Source organism: Balaenoptera borealis, assembly GCF_965194805.1.
Source record: "Balaenoptera borealis genome assembly, chromosome: 2".
Taxonomy (NCBI): Eukaryota; Metazoa; Chordata; class Mammalia; order Artiodactyla; family Balaenopteridae; genus Balaenoptera; species Balaenoptera borealis.
Window position 1 is genome coordinate 95,894,965 of NC_138867.1, and position 27,982 is coordinate 95,922,946.

A 27,982-nucleotide genomic window follows, 5' to 3' on the forward strand; every position below is an offset into this window, starting at 1 on the left:
AACTCACACATTCTATTTGGTCATAATAATGTGAGTGTTCATACCATAACAATTCTTCTACAGTGGCCTCACTACCGTTTCCCATCTTTCAGGGGGCAGCAACTTTCTTCCATTAAATGGCTACTGAACTCACATGGCTGTTGCTTGCCTGAGACTGAAAGAGCTCAGAGAACTGCAGTTATGGGAACACTACAAAAAGCAGATTTTGTAGCAGTCAAAATTTTTTTCTGTTTTTGAGTTTGTCATCATTTATGGTCTCATGAGCTATTAAAGTTCAAAACATCTTTTGTGTCAAAAGAATTAAAGAGAAAGTTTTACTTACAAAAGTATCATTTACTTTTCAAAAAAGGAATGACAGATAGTTGTGCTTACTCAATGTTATTTGTGAAAAAGTTATTTCACCAATCAAGGTCCATGTTAATCCCCTTTTATGTCTTTTTCAGAGAATACTTAGGTTTCTTCTAGCTCATTTTCCTCTAATTTTCAGACCACAAAAAATAAACTTGATTTTTCCTATACTATTACAGTTTTCTTGCAGTTTTTCTAAAATTAAAAAGCAACATTAAATTTTATTGTGTAGAAATAAGGAAACATTTCTAGGAAAAGAATGCAACAGAAGGGCTTCCCCGGTGGCGCAGTGGTTGAGGGTCTGCCTGCCGATACAGGGGACACGGGTTCGAGCCCTGGTCTGGGAGGATCCCACATGCCGCGGAGCAGCTAGGCCCGTGAGCCACAACTACTGAGCCTGCGCGTCTGGAGCCTGTGCTCCGCAACAAGAGAGGCCGCCATAGTGAGAGGCCCGCGCACCGCGATGAAGAGTGGGCCCCGCTTGCCGCAACTAGAGAAAGCCCTCGCACAGAAACGAAGGCCCAACACAGCCAAAAATAAATAAATTAATAATAATAAAAAAAAAGAATGCAACAGAAAATACACTTAGAATAAATAAAATAGGATCTTACACTTTCCAGTAATGTAAGAATAATTTTTTTTCTCAAAAGGATTTTTTGTAAAAGCTAATGAAATAGAAGTTAAACGTTTCAATCCTCAAAAACAAATTAAAAAAAACTCTTTGTAGGTAGTGACGTATTCAAGCACTTTAGATGCTGAAATATATATTTTCCTCATAATAAAACTTCATTCTTTTCATAAGTTTTTCCTATAAATGTATATAAAATCTCTGTCAAATCTGCTACTAGATTGATTTATTAGAACCAAGAATAAGCTAATTTTAAAAACTCTTACTAAAATGATTTTTATAACAGCTCTGGGAACAGATCTTTTCCACATAAATTCAATTTATCATACAAAGACTTCCTATGCTCTGTAATGTACAGGATCTGAAGACATTGTAACATATCTATAAAAAATATTACATCCAAGTATTTACTCAAATGTTAAACTTAACAACTGATCTCTCTAGGAAAAAGCTCCAAGAATTTTCTTTTAAAAAAGCTACTGTAAAAAATAAAAATGTATCTCAATACGTTTATATAACAAATGCTTTTCAAGAGACTGTCATTTCCCTATTCCCATTATTTGTTAAAACAGTACATTATTTTTTAAAATAGTACCATGTACTGATTGAAAACAATGGAATCAATACCAAAAGAATTGTTTTCTTGAGGCACTTTTCAAACATATTTATAGCTATGTGTTATAGATACCAAATTTAAAAATATTATTTTGCTTTAGAAATTAAAAGCATTGTACATTTTTTTAAAAAGAAGTATATTTTGCATGAAAATACATATTAATATGGATGTCAGGAAATATTCCTGCTCACTTCAGGTAAAAAAACATGATTCCATGCGCCCCTTATCTGTATCTCGATTCAGGTACATATTCTGACCGTAACTGTTCCATGACAAGAGAGGAGGTGAAGAGGTTCTAGACTCATAATGAAAACCATGACACTACTGCAATGCTGCAAAAACAATCCTTCCTTCAATCCACTGTCATATATTTATAGCTAATACTTAGTCAATTTGCTTATCAAAAGTGTCAGTGTTCTGACTTATTGTTAACAAAGTCTTGAATTGAGTTTTTTGGAAGTTATAAATAGATTCATTTTGCTGGTGGTGAACCCTAAGGGAGAAGGGCAAGTAGCTTGGAGAATGATGCTAGAGGTGGGAGAGGAGCCAAATCTTGGGAGGGCCTTGTGTGCCATGCCACCTGACTCTGAGTGCTAAGAAAGTTTTTGAACAATTTTAACAGACTTAATAGAAGAGTTTAGATTAGAGGTTCTCTTTTGCATCAGAGATCCCTTTGGGAGTCTGAAAAGAGCTTTGGCCCCTTTCCTCTCATTTAAGCAAATGTACATACACACACACAAAAGTGTCACTAGGAGGGGCACTGGACTAGAGGAAGACTGGTAAGACATCTGCAGAATCCTAGGCCTGAACTTGGGCCTAGTGCCACCAAAGGTTTGGGGCAGGACATGGAGATGATGAGCTGTGCTGGCAGGCTAGGCCTGAGGGGTCTGTAGATGGCATCCACGTAGTTACTGACTTTATTATATTAGAGCATGCGGCTTAGACTATGGCCTGTCTAGGTTTGGAAAATAGCAGAATTATCCACATATTTTGAAGAAACGTCATTATTTCTGAAGAACTCTTTTAAAAGTACTTATGAAATACAAGAATCCTCTGTTCTTCACATCCATGCCTTTCCTGAGCTGGGAAAGCATGGAATATTATATTGTCTGAATCTATTTGGTTCCTGAGTTTTACAGAGTGAATGGTTTGAGAGTTCATATAGCAAAAGTATTCATCTAAAAAAAATAACCTGAATCTGCCAAAATTCAGAGAATAAGAGTATGGACAGTGAGGGACACCTGTATTCAGGATTTGAGATTTCTGATTTAATGACTTATGAAAAGGGTAAGAACTAGCTCCCTTTTGGATTTAAGAGTAATTTATTCTGCAGAGCTCAAGTGATAGCTAGTAATCCTAAAGATCTTGGATGAACCAATTCTATTTTGGACAGGGACCATTCAGACCATCTGCCTTACTGCCCGCAACAAAATGAAACACTGCTAAGTGAAATATATGGAAAAAAGGGCAAACTATACCAATACATCTTGATAATCAAATCCTTCCTTTACACCCCAAAGACCCTAAATCTACCGTAAACTTAAACAATTTACCTTTTTAAAAACATTATTTAAAGTAAGTTTACAACTGTGCCTATATTTTCTATCATATGCCCTTTCTGACAAAGATGCTTGAAGATCTACTCAAAAAATAAACAAAACAGGGGCTTCCATGGTGGCACAGTGGTTGAGAATCTGCCTGCCAATGCAGGGGACACGGGTTCGAGCCCTGGTCTGGGAAGATCCCACATGCCGCGGAGCAACTGGGCCCGTGGGCCACAACTGCTGAGCCTGCGCGTCTGGAGCCTGTGCTCCGCAACAAGAGAGGCCGCGATAGTGAGAGGCCCGCGCACCGCGATGAAGGGTGGCCCCCGCTCGCCGCAACTAGAGAAAGCCCTCGCGCAGAAACGGGGACCCAACACAGCCATAAATGAATAAAATAAAATTTAAACAAAAAAAAAAAATAAATAAAACAAAAGTTGCTCTGGATTTATACAAAAAATAAATTACCTGGATGACTATCTGGCCACTTGGCAAATCCCCCTACGAGGCGATCTTGAGTTGATAAGATATAATTTCTATTTTTCTCGAAGTTGGTATACTGGAAAATTTTCAGAAGCTGAAATGACATGACAAATATAAATTTATTGACATAAAACTTTCATATTGATCTTTGGCTCAATTTTCAGATATATGTAATTTAAATATGCTTTTCACTAATTAAGTAAGGCTCTCAGAGCAAGCCTAGGGGGCTTAAGCATTTAAAATTCTCAAGCACATTAACTTTCTTTTATCATCTTATCAAATATACTCTCCTTTTCTTGACCCACTCACTATTTCCTTCTTTTGAACCATACCCAACTGACTTCTCTGCATCACATTTAGCTACATTCAAAACACAACTTCCCAGTATGTTCAACTTCATCAGTTATTTTTAAAAGGGCAATTTTATTAACCTATATTCTAACTCTTATGACAGGCTTTTGAACTATTAGTTACAAATTGCTGGTAATGAAAACTAAAAATATTTCAAAAAAGAGCAACAAAAATTATTAACCACGTGCTAGAGACAGTTTTGTTTGAGAATAGTAAAAAATTAAAGCTCTTTAATTAGGAAAGATACAAGGTGAGACAAATACAATTTTAGCATAAAAAACTATGCAGCTTAAAGATTTAGGACATGTATTTGTCCTTTCTCTGAAGATCCCATTCAATAGAAAAAAATAAAGGATTGTCAAACTGTGAAGAGAACAGGGTCGGGGGGTGCTGAGCAGTAGATAGGAAAGTTCAATAAGTGTCACAAAGCAGCTGAAAGTGTGTCAATAAATCAGAGAGCCACGAAAGGTATTAATGATTAATAAAGAAGCATTATTTCTCAAAAAGAGAAACAAAACCAATAATAAGGTTATGGTACAAATAAGAAACCAACTTATTCATTCATTTGGTTTAATTAACAGAATATAAGCAGAGACTCTTTAGACTCCTGATGCTAGAAACATTTTTCATTAAGTGGCAAATAGGTCATTACACAGAAAGAAGGAACAATAATCTTAACACTGTACTTGGTTTAGCAATAAAAAATATTTATAAGCCCTAATATGTGATTACTGGTTTTCAAATTTTAAAATCAACCTACAGGCAAAGCATAAAATATTTGATCACTGTTACTGAACAAAATATGAATGTTACCTAAGTTGACGTTGTAAAAGTAAAGGTAAACTGAAAGGTTTAGAAGGGAGAGGAAGAGAAATGGTTCAGAACTAAAAAAAATATATACCAGTAACAATTTGCTGGAAAAAGGGGAGGCCAAATCTTCATTTTTCATAGTTGGGAATATGTTTTCATAGCTGGGATAATGTCTAAAGGTGTTAAGTCAAGAAATCAGCATATTTAAAGTTATTATTTAAAGTTATCCATAAGAATTAAAATTTTTAAAAAGGTTTAAAAGTAGTTGCCTTTAGAAAGTTGTCAAAGACCACCAAGGTCATATCAAAAAGACTCAAGAAACAACTTGAAGGGGCTCCTACTGGCTAAAGATGGGACAATTTGAGCATTAAAAAGAACAATGTAATGGACTAAAATGGATAAAATATATTAAAATCTATGAGTTCACAGTGATACTCAAAGGGTAAAAAAGAAAAAACCCTAAAACCCAATTATTTTATTGGAAAACTTTAGAGGATGCTAGGGAACCAACTCACTGACTGAATGAACATTATTAAAATTAAGAGAAGAATCATCTGCCTTTCTCTGTACAACCATACCTTAAAGTGAAATTCTTCTTTATAAAAGAATCCTAGTTAATAAATTTAGAGGGAATGATAGAATATCACCATTTAGCAACCCCCAATGACATAATGGACCTAAGTAATGATCCTCAACGGCTGCTAAAACCATTCCATATGAAGATGATGCTTTTATACATCAGCAACAAACAATCCAAAAGGAAACTAAGAAAGCAATTCCACTCATAATAGCTTCCAAAAGAATTTAAATACTTAGGAATAAACCTATCTAGGCAGGTGAAAGATCTGTATACAAAAAACTATAAAACACTGGTGAAAGATTAAAGATCTAAATAAATGGATAAACATTCCATCATCATGGATAGGAAGACCTGACATTGTTAAGATGTCAACACTACTCAAAGCAATCTACAGATTCAATGTAAACTCTATCAAACTTTCAACAGCCTTTTTCCTAAGAAATGGGAAAGCCAATCCTTAAATTCACATGAAACTGAAAGGGGCCCTGAAGAGCCAAAACAATCTTTAAAAAGAAAAATGTCGAGGACTCATACTTCCTAACGTTGAAACTTACTACAAAGCTACAGTAATTAAAACAGTAAGGACCAATGTAATAGAATGGAGAGCCCAGAAATAAACAGGCAATTTTTGACAAAGGTGCCAAGAACATTTAATGGGTAAAGAACTGTCTTTACAACAAACGGTATTGGGAAAGCTGGATGTCCACATGTAAAAGGATGAAGCTGAAGCTCTTGCTTTATACCATATACAAAAATCACCTCAAAGTGGATCAAAGACCTACGCTCAAGAACTAAAACTATAAAACTGTTGGAATAAAACATTGGGGAAAATCTTCATAACATTGGATTTGGCAATGATTTCATGGAATAACAACCAAAAGCACAGGCAACAAAAGAAAAAAATAGATAAATTGGACATTTCTCCGAAGAAGATACACAGGATGGCCAATAAGCACATCAAAAGATGCTCAATATCACTAATCATTAGGGAAATGCAAATCAAAACCACAATGAGATGTCACCGCATAGCCATTAGGATGGTATTATGAAAAAAAAAACAGAAAAAACAAGTATTGGTGAGAATGTAGAGAAATTGAAACCCTTATACATTGCTAGTGGGAATGTAAAATGGTGCAGCCACTGTGGAAAATAGTTTGGTGGTTTCTCAAAAAATTGAACACATAATTACCATGTAATCCACAGATTCCACTCCTAGGTAATTATCCAGAAACAGATATTTATTTTACACCAGTGCTCATTGCCACCGTATTTACAATAGCCAAAAGGTGAAAACAATCCAAGTGTCCATCAACAGATGAACAGAAAAACAAAATGTGGTATATACATACAACAGGTATATTTACTCAACCATAAGAAGGAACGAAATTTTGATATATGTGACAATATGGATGGAGCTTGAGAAATATAAGCCAGACACAGGACACAGTAGATTATATGATTCTACTTATATGATGTACCTAGAATAAGTAAATTCACAGAGACAAAAAGTAGAATAGAGGTTAGCAGGGCTGGAGGGATGGGAGAATGGGGAGTTATTGTTTAATGAGCACATTTTATGTTTAGGATGATGACAATGTTTGGGGTATGGACAGTGGTAATGGTTACACAACGCTGTGATTTGTACACTTATAGTTAAACTTTATTACATTACATATATTTTAACACCATAAAAAAAGTGAACAAAGAAGGCTGATGGGAACTTTATAATGGATTAATCAGTTTTGACAACTCTGGAGCCCTTTGATCAAAAGGAGAGACAGCCAGAGATTATATTATATGCCTCTTGATGTGACGCAATAGGAAATATATATCATCCTGACTTGATATTTAATGATAAGGAATTATGGCTGATTTCTTAGAAGTGACATTACGGTTCCATTTTTAAAAAAGCTATTTATGTTTAGCGATTATACTGAAAAATTTCCAGATAATATAGAAAATGGTATCTGGGATTTGCTTTAAAATATTAGTCAGTGAGGGTGAGGGAAGTGGGTAGGTATATGGATGAACGAAGGCTGGCTTTGTTTGGGATGAAAACTGTTGAGATTGGTTGATGAACATATTAAGGGTTCATTATACACTATTTTCTCTTCTTTTGAGTATGTTTGAAATTTTTCATAATTAAAAAAATTAAAATGGTGCACCTGAGGAATGGCACTAGAAGTGAGAAGAGAGACAGAGGCTACTGCCTTCACTTTAAATTGTTCTATTTTCCCAATTCATTTCAACCACATGTATGAATTTTGTTTAAGAGAAAAAATTAGGATATTATAGTTAAGTCCCCACAAACGAACCTTCAAGTTGTGAACATTCAAAGATGCGAACGTGCATTCACACGTCCAATCCTGTAAGTCAGTTCACATGTCTGGCGTACATTGTCACATGCGTGCATCCTCTACAAGTGGTTGTGCTTTTTGTGTACTCTACTGTACAGTACTGTATAGAGTACAGTAGTACAGTATCTTTATTTCAAGCTAGATCTGCAAGAGGACGACTTCATTGAATTCCTTGCTGTGCAACATGAGAAGTTTACTAATGAAGACCTGATGGAACTGGAGGCCCAGAGAAAGGATAAAGAGAGACAAGAGGAAGAAGTAGTAACTGAAGAACCGAAGAGATTCATGATGCAGGAAATGGCAAGGGGATTTTCTTTATTTGAGGAGGTACTGTTAGTTTTTGAGGCACAGGACCCGAATGTAGAACGGTACACGAAGGTTGCAGCAGCCGTTCAGAATGCAATCCAGTGCTAGCGTGTCATCTGTGATGAGAAAAAAAGAGCTACTACCCAGACATCACTGGATCGTTTTTTCAAGAGGGTAGATAGAATTGAATCCAGCAAGGAACCAGAACCTGTGCCATCCACATCAGGCATGAGTGAAACTGCAGCTTGCCCTCCGTCTCCTATTGCCGACGATCCCTCAGCTCTACCATCTCCCACCTCCTCTCCCTCCTCCAGTCAGTAACTCTTCTTGCCTGTTCACTCAATGCCAGCCCATGTGCCAGCTGTTGTACTGTACTATTGTACTTTTCAAAGTACTATACTGTAGGATTAAAAATGTTTTACTTTTTCTGTTTGTTTTTTACATATTATTTGTGTGAAAAGTATTATAAACCTATTACAGTACAGTACTATAGAGCTGATTGTGTTAATTGGGTACCTAGGCTAACTCTGTTAGACTTACGAACAAACTGGACTTACGAACGCACTCTCGGAATGCAACTTGTTCATATGCAGGGGACTTACTGTGTATAGATGATGAACATAGACTTTGGTTAGATTCCTGAATATCAGGCCTAGGTGATATGTTTTTAAAGGCAAAAAAGGCAATTTTAAGGTATTGAAAACTTGTGGGTACTCAATGGCTAATAAGCTTATGTATTTAGGTACATCAAAAGGTAGCAGAGATGGGGAAAATGTATGAACATATTCATCAATAATTTCAGAAGGCTTACACAAATAAATTAATACAAAATAGAAAACCTTAGATGGTTTTTAAAGGAATGACCCATGGTTTATCTTTTAAGATTAAATTTTCCCATAAATCCTTTACTGGTATGTTCAGACAGATCTCCTCACTAGATAGACCACTGATCAGTTCCAGGTACAAGTTTTTTATGACATTACACCTACTTTCTTACATAGGTTCTGGGACACTAGAGCTTTATAAGAATAGAAATTTTTAAGTAGCACAACAGATAACTGAATTCTGTGGAAAAACCATACAGAGACTAGCTTTGCCAGAGCAAAAGGAAAAACCTTTTGCCCTAAAGCTAACAATATTTAATGAACATTACAAAGACCAAACCCTTTAAGCACAGTTTTTTTTTATTAACAAAGAGTAAAGGTTTCTCATTTTTATTATTTCTCTTACCTTTAGAGTTGCTCCCACCCAAAAAGAATAACAGGTGTCGACAGGCTTATTAGGTCTTCCATGATAACCGTTTTGTTGTCTCATTATACACCACCTCTTTATCCTGTTCAATTCTTTTTCTGAAAAAACTTCTTCTAGTTTACCCATCAGGCACAGTGATGCAATGCCACAAAAAGTTGATCCTCCTGTTAATTAAAACCACACAATACTTTAAACTTATTAGATGTCTAGGAAAATAATATGAAATGATTGAAGAAAAAAAGGGTTAAATAACTCCAGAAAATAGTGAAATAAAAGTAAAATTAAAAGACAATTAATTTTACTTTTATTTCACTATTTTATTTACCTTAATTTCACTATTTAAAATAACCACTAAGCACTGGAGTCTTCAATATGAACTTGATGAAATAGAAAAAAATTTTAAAATAACTTAAAGCTGTAAGAACAATTTTTTAAATGAAGAGATTTAGAAAGTAGTTCAAAATTATATGGTTAATGGGAGAGTTGAAACTAAAATCTAGAACTCCTACTCCCTACTACTCTATCACCTGAGTCTGATTTTAATTCCCTTAAAGACAGTATATTGCTTATGAATTGAGGTTCCATCTGCCTAAAGCTGCAGACTGATTTTCACATATAACATAAACTAGAAGCTTATATGTCAGCTTAAGAAATTTAAGGAAGAAAAGTTTCAGCAAAAGGAAAGAGTGTGTGTGTGTGTTGGGGATGGGGGTAGTGTGGAGAAGAAAACTGTATCTGGAAGTAGATGCACAATACATGTCCATGCTCACTATGATAGACTGACTAATGCCCCCCAGTGATATCCAGGTCCTAATCCCTGAACATGGGCATGCTACCTTATATGGCAAAAAGGACTCTGCAAATGTGATGGAAGTTAAGGATCTTGAGACAGGGAGATCATCCTGGATGGGGTGTACCCTAAGTGTAACCACAAGTGTCCCTATAAAAGTGGGGCAGAGGGAGATTAAACTACAGTCAAAGAGGAGGCATTGTGACTATGGAAGCAGAGACTAAAGTGATGAGACAAGAAGTCAAAGAATGTCAGCAGCCACCAGAAGCTGAAAGAGACAAAGGAACAGATTATCTCCTGGAGCCTCCAGAAAAAACCTGCCCTGCTGACACCTTGATTTGAAGCCCTGTAAGATGCAGTTCAGACTTCTGGCCTCTGGAACTGTAAGAGAATAAATTTGTGTTGTTTTATACCCCTAAGTTTATTAAAATGTTATAGCATCAATAGAACCAGTATAGTCACAAAGGTAATTACTTTCCTCGGGAAATGAAAAGTCAGTATTTTTCCATAAAGGAAAAAACAACAACAAAAAAACCCCCACCGCTTTCCATTGGCGTTATCTGCTGTCAACTCCAAACAGTTTGAAAATACTTATATTTCCAATTTATTACAACTTGACCTAGTGATTTTTATTAATTCCATCTCTTTAAATAGATTGTTCCTAATATGCCTCATCCTGTAACTTTCCTTTTGGTGTTACAAATCTTGGTTGCATTCTCTGGCAAAGGAAAAGTGAGCATTCTCTCTAGAAAATGTAAGGCAGCTATCACATTAAAAGGGTCACTGTCAAAAAAATAAAAATAAATAAATAAAAGGGTCACACTGTAAGAACTATTTAGTCTTCAGAATTTTTCCCAATGGAAAAAAATAAGGGAGATCTATGTTAGTCATGAGTGAATTAAAACAAAAAACAAATTTATCATAACCTTTTAGAATAATTTCTATTCAGCAACTATCAATCTTATTTCCCCTTCAATGACCTACTAGTTTCAATTTCTCTTTCATGACAAGCTGGCCATGACTTCAGGTATTATTACATCATTAAATATAAAGCCTCTAAGAGAAAGTACATAGTCTTTAAAACTATCTACCAAGAAATAAAGACACATTTAATTGTTACTCTCCAAAATAACTGTTCGGATTTTTTAAAGCAAACTGGCACAATTCAAAATAAAAATACTCTTTCCTTTGCCCAAATGACCAGATTTTGAAAATGACAATTTCTGAAGTAAGCTTGGTCTCTGAGTAGCCAAACACAGTCATTACAAAGTCTATTCTTTAAGCTAAAATTCACTTATCAACATTTACCCCCGAGAGGTTCCTGTCTAAACAATTTTTAAAAACCAGTACTTAAAAACCTGGATTAAAAGTAGGATGTTAGAAAAGCGTTAGAGGCAGACACAAAAACAGCAAGAAAAGACAGGTAACATTCTGACAATAAGTACAGTAAGAAAAAGCACGCATAAGAACTCAACTAGAATATCCTTTTGGGGCTAAATAGGATTAGGTCAATGATTCCTACAAGCTTCAAAAAACTTCGAGAATGTTACGTCACTATATAAAGTACAATTTAAGAATTCCTTCTCCTAATAATGATCTGAATTCATCAAGAAAAGATTAAATTCTGTTCATCATGCCCTGGTTGAAGGTTATGAAAATAACCTTCTTTATCGAAGGCATGTAAGAGTACGAGAATATTAAGGCACATTCAAATAAGGGAGAGATTTCCACCTGAAATTGCTGAAAGTTTGCCACCTAAGGTGAAATGCTTCAGTTATGTGGATAATTAATGTACACAGAATACCACAGTCATAAAAAAATCACAGCTGGGAGGGACTGGTTCTCTCTTTACAACCTACCCCAGTTCTTCCAGTTGCAGGGTAAAGGAGGTGTTCCTGACTCTGGTTCTGTTTGCTATGCTTTACTTATGCTTTAACTTATTGTTCCCATAAGGTTTTAAAGCTCGTTTTTAAGCATTCTCTTAGTATCTATTTGTATATACCAAATAATTTGAAAGAATCTATGTGCTCTGAAATGTGTAATTTAAGATGGTAAACAAACATACAGCTAAAGTAGAAGGCTAAGTAAACAGGTACACAAATAAGTACACCATTTTACTCTTAAACACCACATGAAAAAGGTAAAGTGAGGTAGATTCAAGGGAGTCGAATGCTTAGACGAAATCAGGCCAAGTAAAGTTTAATACTTCTCTTCTGGATTGAGGAGTAGAGATATTCTAAAAGAATCACGGAATCAAATTAATATATCTGAACTTTTACATTATGAATCTCAAGAGGAAAAGTAGTTTCAATCCTAGCAAAGTAGGAAAATCTAATTCTTCCAAAACACATGAACATTTTCCCCTAGAACTGTAATATCATAAAAGAATCACTAGGATAAACAGAATCATAACATTTGATAATCATGGCCTAGAAGGGTACAATGTGCCTATTTAGTTTTCGTGACAAATGGACTCCAGGCTAAGCAGGTGTTGGAGAACAGCAGTTGAGTTAAAAAGAAAAAGAAAACAGTATATTAAGTAGCATTTAGACCGCAGAATTAGGACAAAAAGCACATGAAGAAACTTGATTAACATCAAAGTGTAGCAGAAGTACACATTCTAAATTCAGCCTTCCCAGCTTTGGGATGCAGAGTGGAATACAGCATAACTAACTCATCGAATATGTACTGAACAACTACAATGTTCAAGGGCATATGGAGTATGACATAAATAAGACACGATCAGCTTACAACCTAGCAGAGAAGGTAAACAGAGTAAATGGTACGAACCAAGTATTACGGGAATATAGAAAAGGGAGAAATTGCTTAGGGCTGGGGGGACAAGAAACAATGAAAGATTTTACAAAGAATGTGACAGTGAAACTAGGCATAGAAAGATGGGTAAAATTTGAAGTTTAAGAAAAGGCAAATGAAGAGAAGCGAGTAAAGGGGAAGCATTTCAAGTATAGGAAAAAGAACATTAGCAAAGTCCAGGGGTGAGAAGGCATGTAAGAACATTTGGAGAATACATTTTCTCTGCAACCTAGAGCGCATGGAAGGGATCTCTCACATGTGTATCTACAAAGCTAGGCTGGCACTGGACCATGGAGAACTAAACTAAGGGATTTAAATATGGGCAGAATGGTACTGCTGAACAAGCATAGGGTTTCAAGACACTTACCTGATATGTGAGCCTAGGAGTTAAGTTACTTACCTTCTCTGAGTAAAACGACAATAATCACTGTGGTGGTTTTATGCTGTGTTAACTTGGCTAAGCGAGAACTGTTTCCCAGAATCCCCTTCTTTATGTGGTCTGAAGCTAGAGAAATCTGTGTGAGATCTCTAAGGTGGAAGTGAAGCAGTAGCCATTGCCCTGGTTGTGGGCACAGGAGGTGAGAGACAAGGGTAGAGGTGCTGTGAGTCTAGCTTGCCCTTATTCTCCCATATACTTGGAATCCAAGTTCTTTTTACTTCTTGCTCTAGTGAAACCAGGCCCACAAATGGATGTACGAACAAGAGCCTTCCAGTTATATTCTGGCAGCTGGATGCGCCTGGCTCTCCAGATTCCCCTGCAAGGTCTCACTTGTCCACCTGTGCCAGTGCCTCAGGAGAGCTTGTCAGTGACTCTTCCCTGATCCACCTACTACCCCTTTCAGGGCCTTCTCCATCTTCTTCCACAACCATGTAAAATCTTACTCCTATAATAAATTCCTAGTCTTTAATATTCATAGTGATTTTGCTTCTGACTGAATCTAACTAATACAAAGATGTCCACTCTCGGAGGGCTAGTGTGAGGATTAAGTGAGAATAACTGTTAGCTGGCACAGAGCAGCTGCTTAATAAATAAATTCTTTTCCTTTTAAGTCTGTAAAAGGTTATAAACTGGTGACTAATGGAGGACTGGTGTGACTGGCAAGTTAAGAACAACAACAAAAAAAAACAGAACAGGAGATTAAACACCCCAAATTCTGGATTTCTGGCTCTGAAAAATCAGTAGGTCAGAATAGTTCCACATTCCTGAATAGCAAAAACAGACTTGGAAGGAAGGAAAGAGGAGAATGATGGTTTTTAAAAATGTGCAGCTTGAGAGATACAAAGGTAGCTAGCTATGCCTGGCAGGCACACAGAAAGGCGGTGTGCAGCTCAGAAGCAACAGTATAGATTTGGAAACAAAGTGTGGGTGCCATCACACCAGGGATGATTGATAGAGAACCATCTGTTAGTTCATTTAACTATGTGCCATATGCTACAAGTGTGGGAGATACAACAGTGAATAAAACAGGCCAAAACCTCTGATCTCGTGAGGCATCTATTATGTGGAGACAGACAATAAACAAATAAATAAAATAAAAGTGATATGGAGAAAAATAAAGCCAGAAAGGGAGACAGAGAATGGGGTATGTATCTGTGGTTGGTTTGCAATTCTAAACAGGAGGTATGTTTGTGGGTGGTTTGCAATTTTAGAAAGGGGGCTTATCCAAAAATATCATTTGAGCCAATACCTGAAGGATGTGAAATGAAGCCAGGTGTTTGCTAGGGATGGGAGTGGAGGATTCTATATAGAAGGAATAGCAAGTATAAGAGTCCTGATATTTAGAAAGATGAATGATCCAAAGAAGAAAGTTGGACTAAGATAAAGAGGTGAGAGGAAGAAACAAAAATGGTGAAGGAGCCAGAAACAACGTGTCAGGAAGAAGGACAAGAGCAATGTGATACTTCAAGAAAGAAGGGGAAGAGGCTAACAGCTTCATTTGCTTCAATAAATAGAAGATGAGGAATAAGAAAAAGACACTGGATTTGAAATGTAGATCATTCATGACTTTAAAAGAAATATTTCATTTAAGTTGCTGAATCTTACACAGAAAAATTAAAGAACAGCCATTTGTGTAGAAGGGCAAATAGTATACCTGGACCACTATTCTAAAAAGATTAATAAAAGAAGAAAAAGGGAGAACACCATGACTTCAGAGTGCCCAATCTGCAGGACTACTTTTTAGAAAGAGGTTTCTCTTGCCAGTGTAGACAGTGATAAGATAGGGAAGGGAGGCTATACCAAAGCCTTCTAGAGTAGTACTTCTCAGCCTATCTAACCTCACAGCACACAAGAACATTAAAACGTCTGACATTTGTAGGACACACAGCAGTGACCTGAGGAGCGAGCTCCTGGCACCTAAACGGGAGCTCTAGACACCCAGGTCTTGGCTGCTCCAAAGGCTGAGGCAGCAAGAGCTTGACATGCCTATAGCCCATTTGCAGCACACCCGGTACTGTGGCACCCTGAGTAGGAAGCCCTCCTCTCGGCCTTTAGACCTTAAACCTACCAAGACAAAAAGAGTGTAAAAGGAAGATGTAAGCTTTTTGGCATGAACCACAGCCCATCAATGATGATCTTGCTGGGTGTGATCCTACTCGAGTCATACTGACTCCAAATCACTGTTTGTGTGACTCAGCAAGACTTTTTTTCCATCAGAGAGTATCATGTTTGAGTGGCCCTCTCTGTTTCATATCCCAGAGAACATAATCCCATTTTCTGGGGAACAATAGTGTCTGTTCCACAGGTCTCCTGCACTGTGAAGTATCTCCTCAGCTTGTCCATTAACATCCTTTACGATAGTGAGCCCAGACCTCGTCTTCTCAGAAATTCTTATAGACGCCAGATTTCCTCTTTGTGCAACTACAAGTATATCCCTCCTTACCAAGTGGTGATGACCAGTGACATAATTGCTACTGCCACCCCCAATCTCATATAGACATACACAAGAATTATGATGTCCTAATTGTAGTACGACTTCAGAGGAAAATCCAAGACAGTTTTCTATACGCCCCGTAGTGACACATATACTCTACAAATACCACCGAAGGAGGGAGTGAAAATGTCAGAGAGGGAGGAGACACCTGATAGGACAGTTCCTAGGGAAAGCACAAGGAATGTGTTTTAAAAAAATGTTTATACACGGTTTACAGTTTACAAACCAGTTTCCCTCATATCTCTAACAATAATTTTAAAGAAAGATATAATTATTTCTATTCTGTTGATGAGGAAATCCTCAGAGATTAAGTAAGGGGCCTAAGCCACATAGCTAGTGTTAGGGCTGAGACCTGAATGCTCATGTGTTCTTTCTACTCTATCGTGCAAGCAGAGGGATGGACACACAGGTGAGCGCAAAAACACTGCTGTGATGAAGAGGAAACAAGGATTTCACTCAGAGAGCCTCCCTGATCTGGGCTCTTTTTTTTTTTTTTTTTTTTAAAAAAGGAGCATGGAAGTACATTTACTTCTACATGATATATTCCACTTCAAAGAGTTCAGGCTATTGATGTTTTGACAAACTGAGTGACTATGGCTCACTCTGGTTCTGCCAAAATTGAGGAAAAGTGTGAAAGGAGAGACTGTATTAATGTACGTAGTGAACATATGCTATGTGGCAAAATGTTTTATCACTATGACTTAGGACAATTATATTAAGGAAGGTAAAAAAATTTTTTTCTTCACAAATTCATTGATTCATGTTTAATACTCTGTATCTAGCTTTTTAGTATTATACCAAAGAAGAAAACGTGCTGTTTTCTAACAATATTTTAAATCATCCCAAGATGTTTTCATGCAACTAACAGCTGAAATGATCACCAGAAAGTACTGTATGAACATTCTGGTCTGAATAATCTCTGAATGGTTACTGACCTAGGAGAGGCTCGAGTTGGCACAGCAGTGTCAACAGAGAGAAGTAGGAAAGAAGACAGTCAGGCTGCACCAAGAGTTGAGACAGACTTCTGAGGTCCTACATGTTGAAGATACCATGATGTTATTTGAAGGAACAAAAGAAACTACATGTCCATTTATTTTAAGATGCCTTACCATGAGATTCAAGTCCAGCTCCCTGTGCCAACCCATTGTCATAGGACTGAAAAAGAAAAATATGTTCAGTTTAATAGGGAAATAATAATAAATAAATAAGTTGTCATTATGCTAATTTTTTGTCTCTTGATCTAATTTTAGTTCTCCTTTATATTTTTCAAAATATGCACTCTTTCCCACAATGAAATAGATCTAGGCATTTTCAAGTACCTGCTCTTGTCTTATTCACCAAGCCAAATCAGTAAATGTATGCACTAGGCATATTCCGAGAATAGACTGTTCAAAGATGGCACCTACATATTTAATTTCTACCCAATAAGAAGCCCCAACCTTTATTCCTCTCCCACTTGCAAGAATATATGAATTTAAGGAAAGTGTAAGGATTTTATACTCCTATAACATTATAAACACAAAACAAATCTATTTTGAGGCTCTTGGGTAGCCGATGATAATGGTGCCTGCCTAAATTTGAATCTCCCCACATATCCCACAAAATCAAAACAGGATAAGAACAATACAACTACATAAAACAGAAACCTTGTCAAAGCTAGAAGACATGCTCAAGCTTCAAATTTCCTGTCTATAGAAAAAGAAGCATCAAATCCCATACTCCTGACATACTTTTGCAGAGAGCAAGGGCAATCTATGAAAACTTGTGAGGAAGAGAGAGGAGGGGTGCTAATGGCAGGTCTGAGATTACCTAAAATCACTAGCTTAAATCACTAGGAAAAGCCTGAGTGTGAAATACAGGCAATCCTTGCTTTGCACAGTTCCAATATACACAAATTCCAGGTACCCTGGCTTAGTTAAGTAACATAGTATGGTTCAAATTTCAGTAATAACAATATATTAACTGTGAGCAACTGCATAAAGTACAAACTTGCTGCTAGCTCCTCAGTCCACAAACCATTACATACATAATAGATGTGTATCACAATCAGTGACCAATCACGTCACCTTTTTCAAAGTCTGTGAGTAACTGGTCATTGCACATGTTATTCAGTTCACACACAGACAGCAATGTATGTGGCTGTGCTGTCTCTTTGTCTTTTAGTAATAAACCCACATGATGTTTCAAAAATATAATCAAAAAAGGAGACTGGCTACCAAAGATGAAAATGCAGTAAAGAAATGAAAAGCAGTAACACTGAAAGTGAAATTGAGATCAAACAGAGTAATAAAAGAAACAGCTACCATGACAGTGCTGGCTGATTGAAAAATCAAGTGAAGGCGAAATATCTACATAAATGAGGAAAGTGGCTCTGATGAAAAAGATGGAGATGTTCTAGAGAAGAGATGCTGGCAAAAACTTCACATAAAAGGAACTCTCAGATATTTCACAACAATGAAAATGCAAAGGACAGAATGTTGGAAGCTGATACAAATTTAGAAAGGAGTATGATCATTTACCAAGACAGAAAAGTGTCTGCTCCATATTATAAATTATATAATGAGAAGAAGACAAACAGTGCTGTTCAAACTACTATTGATGAATTTTTTTACACAGAAAACACTTTAATTTTCAATATTGCTAATGTTTTAAATTACGATGTACAATAAATAAACATTGGTTTTACCATTAAAACATTCTGTGTCCATTTATAACAGTAATAGTTTTTAATGTTTTGGCAAAAAATTATAAAGGTCACAGAACAAGTGTCATTTTTCCCACTGATGATTAAAATCACTTTGCATCATTTCAGCCTGCAAGAGCATCATTACAGTCTGGCACTACCAGGCGAAGCGAGGATGCCTGTACTGTAGGAGCTCCGGTAACACTGAACAGTGACTACAGAGAAGAGACCGAGGAGAGTGTGCAAGTCAAGGTGGCAGCATTCAATGGGCATAAGTCTGGTGAAGACAGTTAAAAAAGGAAGGGAGAAGGGCCCACTGAAGACCAAATAAATGAAAACTCCAAAGAGCAAAATGCAAAAACCCGGGAAACAAAAGAGAACCTTTCTCCTACCAGAAAATCACAGAACTCACAAACCTTCCCCAATCACTAAACAAACAAACAAAAAGACACTCTAAATTAAAGAAATCATACTTTGTTTCTCTGCGTTGAAAAGAGGGCACTCTTAAACTAGGAATTCTTGTAAGAAAAAAAAAATCCACTAATGACTAAACAGTAAAAGGCAAATCTACACAAAGTAACGCTGAGATGAAAACACAACCATCAAAATGAAAACATCCCAGCATAGGAAAATCTGCCTTCACCTCCAATAAATGGTGATAAAGCAAACGAAAACTGTAATACAGCACCCCAAACTCAATTGCATATCCTCAAATAAGCATTTGGGAATATGAAAAGAGATTTAATGTTAAAAAATGAAAAGGATAAACAGTAGGAAGAAATAAAAATTAAATGATTTCAGGAAAACACAGTAAGGGACATTTAAGAAAGGCTGAAAAGAGCAAAGAGAATAAAAATGAGATAAAGAAGTAAAAAGGGTCAGAGAGAAAGTGGTTGAAATGAAAGCTAAGCAAAGAAAGAAAACACACAAACTTGGAATACCTAAAGAAAAAGGAAAAGTAATGGACTACAAGTAGGGGTCAGCAAACTGGGGACTACAGGTTAAATCTGGCCTGTGGCATGGCTTTGTACAGTCTAAAGTTAAGAAAATGGTCAAACTCATTCCTAATAAAATAAATGCAAATTAAAAACACTGAGATACCATTTTTCACCCATCGCATTGGTAAAAATAAAAACTGTGTGACAACACATTCTACTGGTGAGACTGTGTGGACACAGGCACTCTCATACACTGGTGGGAATATAAATTGGTTCATACCTTTTGTAGAGAAAATGGGCAATATCTGATAAACTTTATGTATGCATTTGTTTTTTTATACATCAGGTTCTTATTAGTTATCTATTTTATACATATTGGTGTATATATGTCATTCCCAATCTCTCAATTCACCATACCCCCCCCCCCCCGCTTTCCCCCCTTGGTGTCCATACTTTTGTTCTCTACATCTGTGTCCCTATTTCTGCCTTGCAAACTGGTTCATCTGTACCATTTTTCTAGATTCCACATATACGCGTTAATATACGATATTTGTTTTTCTCTTTCTGACTTCACTCTGCATGACAGTCTCTAGGTCCATCCATGTCTCTGCAAATGACCCAATTTCGTTCCTTTTTTATGGCTGAGTAATATTCCATTGTATGCATGTACCACATCTTCTTTATCCATTTGTCTGTCGATGGGCATTTAGGCTGCTTCCATAACCAGGCTATTGTAAACAGTGCTGCAATGAACACTGGGATGCACGTGTCTTTTTGAATTATAGCTATCTCTGGGTATATGCCCAGCAGTGGGATTGCTGGGTCATATGGTAATTCTTTTTTTTTTCCCTTTATGTTTGTTTTATTTTTTCATTTTGAAAAAAGCATAACATATGCTTTTAAAAAATTATTTTAAAAAAACTCTAAAAAAGCATATTTTAAAAAATTTATTTTATCAAAGGTATACACATCCACCATTTAGAAAGTTAAATGGTACTGAAAAATTTACAACAAAAATTTATAACAAAACAGTGATTCCCTGCATCATTCCTCACACTCCTCCAGTACCCCTTTCCAGAGGCAACCACTTTTCAGTATTTGGCCATTTCTTCTGGAGTATACATCTTGGTGCTTCCAAATAATATGCCTAGATCATATTGTTTTAAAATGTGACTTTTAGACATATTCTATCATTTATTATGGTAGATAAGCATCCAACTCTCTTACACCCCATTCCCCTCTGTTCCTGTGCCCCATGCTCCAAGGATACTACACTTTGCTTAAATCAATTTCTGTGATTATGTAACTTGTCTACGAAAATACAATTCACAGTTGAGCATCGTGGACTATGGTTGTTTCTTTTCTTCTTATTTTTCCTGAAATTAACTGTTACCTTTTCCCCCATCTGTGTGTTTTACTTTGTATTGACCGTCTAACAGACACACCTTCTGATAGACACAGTCAACCACCATTAGACACCTACCAGTGTCTGTCTTTCTCTTGAATAGAGCCCCCCACTCCTCCACCCTTGTCCTATCTGGGTTGAGTGCTCTCCATACTGTTGCAGAGCTGTCATCTGGGGACTTCCCTTCACTATCAACCTTGGAACTTCCTATGTTTTTCACCTGAGTTGGATTTCTTATCTCTTCCTCTTTCTTGGTTTACTCTTTTGTTTAGGTGGAGAACATCCTCTAGGAGTCAAGGCAAAGAAGGATCTTCCCTTTGTCCCAGTGTTGTGAAATTTTACAATAATGTTCCTGGGTTTGAGCCTATTTTCATCCATTATAATGGGCCCTCACTGATCCTTTCAGGATATCTGGAAACTCAGATCTTTCCCTTCTGAGAAATCTTCTTGAACTTTTTTTTAACATCTTTATTGGAGTATAATTGCTTTACAATGTTGTGTTAGTTTCTGCTGTATAACAAAGTGAATCAGGTATATGTATACATATATCCCCATATCCCCTCCCTCTAGAGCCTCCCTCCCACCCTCCCTATCCCACCCCTCTAGGTGGTCACAAAGCACTGAGCTGCTCTCGCTGTGCTATGCAGCTGCTCCCCACTAGCTATTTTGCATTTGGTAGTGTATATATGTCAATGCTACTCTCTCACTTCGCCCCAGCTTACCCTGCCCCCTCCCCGTGTCCTCACCTCCATTCTCTATATCTGCATCTTTATTCCTGTCCTGCCCCTAGGTTAAGAAACATTTTTTTTTTTTTAGATTCCATATATATGTGTTAGCATACGGTATTTGTTTTTCTCTTTCTGACTTACTTCACTCTGGATGACAGACTCTAGGTCCATCCACCTCACTACAAATGACTCAATTTCGTTTCTTTTTATGGCTGAGTAATATTCCATTGTATATATGTGCCACATCTTCTTCATCCATTCATCTGCCGATGGACATTTAGGTTGCTTCCATGTCCTGGCTATTGCAAATAGTGCTGCAATGAACATTGGGGTACATGTCTCTTTTTGAATTATGGTTTTCTCAGGGTATATGCCCAGTAGTGGGATTGCTGGATCATATGGTAGTTCTATTTTTAGTTTTCTAAGGAACCTCCATACTGTTCTCCATAGTGGCTGTATCAGTTTACATTCCCACCAACAGTGCAAGAGGGTTCCCTTTTCTCCACACCCTCTCCAGCATTTCTTGTTTGTAGACTTTTTGATGATGGCCATTCTGACCGGTGTGAGGTGATACCTCATTGTAGTTTTGATTTGCATTTCTCTAACGATTAGTGATGTTGAGCAACTTTTCATGTGCCTCTTGGCCATCTGTATGTCTTCTATGGAGAAATGTCTATTGAGGTCTTCTGCCCATTTTTTGATTGGGGTGTTTGTTTTTTTTAATATTGAGCTGCATGAGCTGTTTATATATTTTGCAGATTAATCGTTTGTCCATTGCTTCGTTTGCAAATATGTTCTCCCATTCTGAGGGTTGTCTTTTCGTCTTGTTTATAGTTTCCTTTGCTGTGCAAAAGCTTTTAAGTTTCATTAGGTCCCATTTGCTTATTTTTGTTTTTATTTCCATTACTCTAGGAGGTGGATCAAAAAAGATCTTGCTGTGATTTACATCAGAGTGTTCTTCCTATGTTTTCCTCTAAGAGTTTGATAGTGTCTGGTCTTACATTTAGGTCTTTAATCCATTTTGAGTTTATTTTTGTGTGTGGTGTTAGGGAGTGTTCTAATTTCATTCTTTTACATGTAGCTGTCCAGTTTCCCCAGCACCACTTACTGAAGAAATTGTCTTTTCTCCATTGTATAGCCTTGCTTCCTTTGTCATAGATTAGTTGACCATAGGTGCATGGGTTAATCTCTGGGCTTTCTATCCTGTTCCATTGATCTATATTTCTGTTTTTGTGCCAGTACCATACTGTCTTGATTACTGTACCTTTGTGGTATAGTCTGAAGTCAGGGAGTCTGATTCCTCCAGCATCATTTATTTTCCTCGAGATTGCTTTGGCTGTTCGGGGTCTTTTGTGTCTCCATACAAGTTTTAAGATTTTTTGTTCTAGTTCTGCAAAAAATGCCATTGGTAGTTTGATAGGGATTGCATTGAATCTGTAGATTGCTTTGGGTAGTATGGTCATTTTCACAATATTGATTCTTCCAATCGAAGAACATGGTATATCTCTCCATCTGTCTGTGTCATCTTTGATTTCTTTCATCACTGTCTTAATAGTTTTCTGAGTACAGGTCTTTTACCTCTTTAGGTAGGTTTATTCCTAGGTATTTAATTCTTTTTGTTGCAATGGTGAATGGGATCGCTTCCTTAATTTCTCTTTCTGATCTTTCGTTTTAGTGTCTAGGAATGCAAGAGATTTCTGTGCATTAATTTTGTATCCTGCAACTCCACCAAATTCATTGATTGGCTCTAGTAGTTTTCTGCTGGCATCTTTAGGATTTTCTATGTATAGTATCATGTCATCTGCAAACAGTGACAGTTTTACCTCTTCTTTTCCAATTTGTATTCCTTTTATTTCTTTTTCTTCTCTGATTGCCATGGCTAGGACTTCCAAAATTATGTTGAATAAGAGTGGTGAGAGTGGACATCCTTGTCTTGTTCCTGATCTTAGAGGAAATGCTTTCAGTTTTTCACCATTGAGAATAATGTTTGCTGTGGGTTTGTTGTATATGGCTTTTATTATGTTGAGGTACTTTCCCTCTATGCCCACTTTCTGAAGAGTTTTTATCCTAAATGGTGTTGAATTTTGTCAAAAACTTTTTCTGTATCTATTGAGATGATCATATGGTTTTTATTCTTCAATTTGTTAATATGGTGTATCACTTTGATTGATTTGCGTATGCTGAAGAATCCTTGCATGCCTGGGATAAATCCCACTGGATCATGGTGTATGATCCTTGTAATGTGTTGTTGGATTCTGTTTGCTAGTATTTTGTTGAGGAGTTTTGCATCTATATTCCTCAGTGATATTGGTCTGTAATTTTCTTTTTTTGTAGATCTCTGTCTGGTTTTGGTATCAGAGTGATGGTGGCCTAGTAGAATGAGTTTGGGAGTGCTCCTTCCTCTGCAATTTTCTGGAAGAGTTTGAGAAGGATGGGTGTTAGCTCTTCTCTAAATGTTTGATAGAATTCACCTGTGAAGCCATCTGGTCCTGGACTTTTGTTTGTTGGAAGATTTTTGTTGTTGTTGTTGTTGTTGGAAGATTTTTAATCACAGTTTCAATTTCATTACTTGTGATTGGTCTGTTCATATTTTCTATTTCTTCCTGGTTCAGTCTTGGAAGGTTATATCTTTCTAAGAATTTGTCCATTTCTTCCAGGTTGTCCATTTTATCAGCACAGACTTGGTTGTAGCAGTCTTTTATGATGCTTTGTATTTCTGCAGTATCTGTTGTAACTTCTTTTTCATTTCTAATTTTATTGATTTGCATCCTCTCCCTCTGTTTCTTGATGAGTCTGGCTAAAGTTTTATCAATTTTGTTTACCTTCTCAAAGAACCAGCTTTCAGATTTATTGATCTTTGCTACTGTTTTTTTTTTTCAATTTCATGTATTTCTGCTCTGATCTTTATGATTTCTTTCCTTCTACTAACTTCGGGTTTTGTTTGTTCTTCTTTCTCTAGTTCCTTTAGGTGTAAGGTTAGATTGTTTATAGGTTTTGGATCATCGTGTTTTTGTTGTCATTTGTGTCTAAGTATTTTCTGATTTCCTCAGTGATCTCTTGGTTATTTAGTAACATATTGTTTAGCCTCCATGTGTTTGTGTTTTTTTCGTTTTTTTTCACTGTAATTTATTTCTAATCTCATAGCATTGTGGTTGGAAAAGATGCTTGATATGATTTCAATTTTCTTAAATTTACCAAGGCTTGATTTGTGATGCAAGATGTGATCTATCCTTGAGAATGTTCCATGTGCACTTGAGAAGAAAGTGTAACCTGCTGTTTTCAGACGGAATGTCCTATAGATATCAATTAAATCTATCTGGTCTATTGTGTCATTTAAAGTTTGCATTTCCCTCTTAATTTTCTGTCTGGATGATCTGTCCATTGGTGTAAGTGAGGTGTTAAAGTCCCCCACTATTATTGTGTTACTGTCGATTTCCTCTTTTATAGCTTTTAGCATCTGCCTTATGTATTGAGGTGCTCCTATGTTGGGTGCATATATATTTATAATTGTTATTATCTTCTTCTTAGATTTTGGTCCCTTGATCATTAGGTAGTGTCCTTTCTTGTCTCTTGTAACATTCATTAATTTAAAGTCTATTTTATCTGATATGAGTATCGCTACTCCAGCTTTCTATTGATTTCCACTGCACGCAATATCTTTTTCCATCCTCTCACTTTCGGTCTGAATGTGTCCCTAGGTCTGAAGTGGGTCTTTTGTAGACAGCATATATATGGATCTTGTTTTTCTATCCATTCAATGAGCCTGTGTCTTTTGGTTGGAGCATTTAATCCATTCACATTTAAGGTAATTATCAACATGTATATTCCTATTTTCTTAATTGTTTTGGGTTTGTTTTTGTATGTCCTTTTTTTCTCTTGTGTTTCCCACTTAGAGAAGTTCCTTTAGCATTTATTGTAGAGCTGGTTTGGTGGTGCTGAATTCTCTTAGCTTTTGCTTGTCTGTAAAGCTTTTGATTTCTCTGTCGAATCTGAATGAGATCCCTGCCAGGTAGAGTAATCTTGATTGTTGGTTTTTCCATTTCATCACTCTAAAATATCATGCCACTCCCTTCTGGCTTGTAGAGTTTCTGCTGAGAAATAAGCTGTTAACCTTATGGGAGTTCCCTTGTATGTTATTTGTCGTTTCTCCCTTGCTGCTTTTAATAGTTTTTGTTTGTCTTTAATTTTTGCCAATTTGATTACTATTTGTCTCGGCGTGTTTCTCCTTGGGTTTATCCTGCCTGGGACTCTCTGCGCTTCCTGGACTTGGGCGGCTATTTCCTTTCCCATGTTAGGGAAGTTTTATACTATAATCTCTCCAAATATTTTCTCGGGTCCTTTCTCTCTCTTCTCCTTCTGGGACCCCTATAATGTAAATGTTGTTGCGTTTAATGTTGTCCCAGAGGTCTCTTAGGCTGTCTTCATTTATTTTCAATCCTTTTTCTTTATTCTGTTCCGTGGCAATGAATTCCACCGTTCTATCTTCCGGGTCACTTATCCATTCTTCTGCCTCAGTTATTCTGCTATTGATTCCTTCTAGTGTAGTTTTCATTTCAGTTATTGTATTGCTCATCTCAGTTTGTTTGTTCTGTAATTCTTCTAGGTTGTTGTTAAACATTTCTTGCATCTTCTCGATCTTTGCTGCCATTCTTTTTCCGAGGTCCTGGATCATCTTCACTCTCATTATTCTGAATTCTTTTTCTGGAAGGTTGCCTATCTCCACTTCATTTAATTGTTTTTCTGGGGTTTTATCTTGTTCCTTCATCTGGTACACAGTCCTCTGCCTTTTCATCTTGTCTATCTTTCTGGGTATGTGGTTTTCGTTCCACAGGCTGCAGGACTGTAGTTCTTGCTTCTGCTGTCTGCCCTGTGGTGGATGAGGCTATCTAAGAGACTTGTGCAGGCTCCCTGATGGGAGGGACTGGTGGTGGGTAGAGCTGGGTTTTGCTCTGATGCGCAGAGCTCAGTAAAACTTCAATCCACTTGTTTGCTGATTGGTGGGGCTGAGTTCCCTCCCTGTTGGTTGTTCGGCCTGAGGCGACCCAGCACTGGAGCCTACAGGCTCTTTGGTGGGGCTAATGGTGGACTCCGGGAGGGCTCATGCCAAGGAGTACTTCCCAGAACTTCTGCTGCCAGTGTCCTTGTCCCCGCGGTGAGCCACAGCCTCCCCCCACCTCTGCAGGAGACCCTCCAACACTAGCAGGTAGGTCTGGTTCAGTCTCTTATGGGTCACTGCCCCTTCTCCCTGGGTCCTGATGTGCACACTACTTTGTGTGTGCCCTCCAAGAGTGGAGTCTCTGTTACCCCCAGTCCTGTCAAAGTCCTGGGATCAAATCCCGCTAGCCTTTAAAGTCTGATTCTCTGGGAATTCCTCCTCCCATTGCTGGACCCCTAGGTTGGGAAGTCTGACGTGGGGCTCAGAACCTTCACCCCAGTGGGTGGACTTCTGTGGTGTAATTGTTTTCCAGTTTGTGAGTCACCCACCCAGCAGTTATGGGATTTGATTTTACTGTGATTGCGCCCCTCCTACCGACCGTCTCACTGCAGTTTCTCCTTTGTCTTTGGATGTGGGGTATCTTTTTTGGTGAATTCCAGTGTCTTGCTGTCGATGACTGTTCAGCAGTTAGTTGTGATTCTGGTGCTCTCGCAAGAGGGAGTGAGTGCATGTCCTTCTACTCTGCCACCTTGAACCAATCCCCCCGTATGCATTTACTTTTTGATCAAGTAATTCCACTGCTAGGAATTTATTCTGAAGTTATATCCCCAACAGTACATAAGCACAGATGCAGAAGGTATGAATTTTAACATTGTTCACATTTGGAAAATACGTAGCCTATATATAGAGGAGTTGGAAAAAGCTATGACATGTGCACGTGATGGAGTACTACAAAACTGTTTAAAAAAAAATGTGGAAAATTTCTATGACCTGATATAGAGTGGTTTTCAAGCTATATTGTTAAATGAAAAAAGCAAACTGCAAAAAAGTACTCTTTTGAGTAAGAAAGCAGAAATACAAATGTACATATCTGTTCATCAAAAAGAAGTACAGGGAGGCCTAACCAAAAACTAATGAGAACGTTTACCTACAGAGTGAATGGGAACAAGGTGGTAAACATGGGAGTTAGGAAGGGGGTGGAGATAGAAGGAACAGGAAGCCCTGTGAGTTACACATCTCTGAATGTAACTTTTTGTATAGTTATGACTTTCAGAACCGAGTTAATATTTCACATATTAAGGAAATAAAATCAACAAAGTTGGGGGAGAATCCTAAAATAGAATCCAAACAGAAACAAATAAACAACTTTATTTCAAATAAATTAACATAAACAAACTAAAGGTTGGGGGTGGAGGGAATAAAAGAAGTAACTCAAGTGTTTCTTAAATATAACATTTTGACTACATACCTTCAGGCTCTAAACA

General features: G+C 37.1%; 1 protein-coding gene across 3 annotated transcripts in view; it reads right to left on the reverse strand.

Moving 5' to 3' along the window:
- PGGT1B (protein geranylgeranyltransferase type I subunit beta) overlaps positions 1-27,982 on the reverse strand; it is an 84,888-nt gene that overhangs the window by 30,381 nt on the left and 26,525 nt on the right. For all 3 annotated transcript variants that reach the window (XM_082378354.1, XM_082378353.1, XM_082378355.1), the window contains 3 exons: positions 16,918-16,963; positions 9,251-9,435; positions 3,602-3,710 (listed from right to left, as the gene is read on the reverse strand). In XM_082378354.1, the coding sequence (XP_082234480.1) occupies positions 3,602-3,710; positions 9,251-9,435; positions 16,918-16,963 (340 nt within the window). The remainder of the gene's footprint in view (positions 1-3,601; positions 3,711-9,250; positions 9,436-16,917; positions 16,964-27,982) is intronic.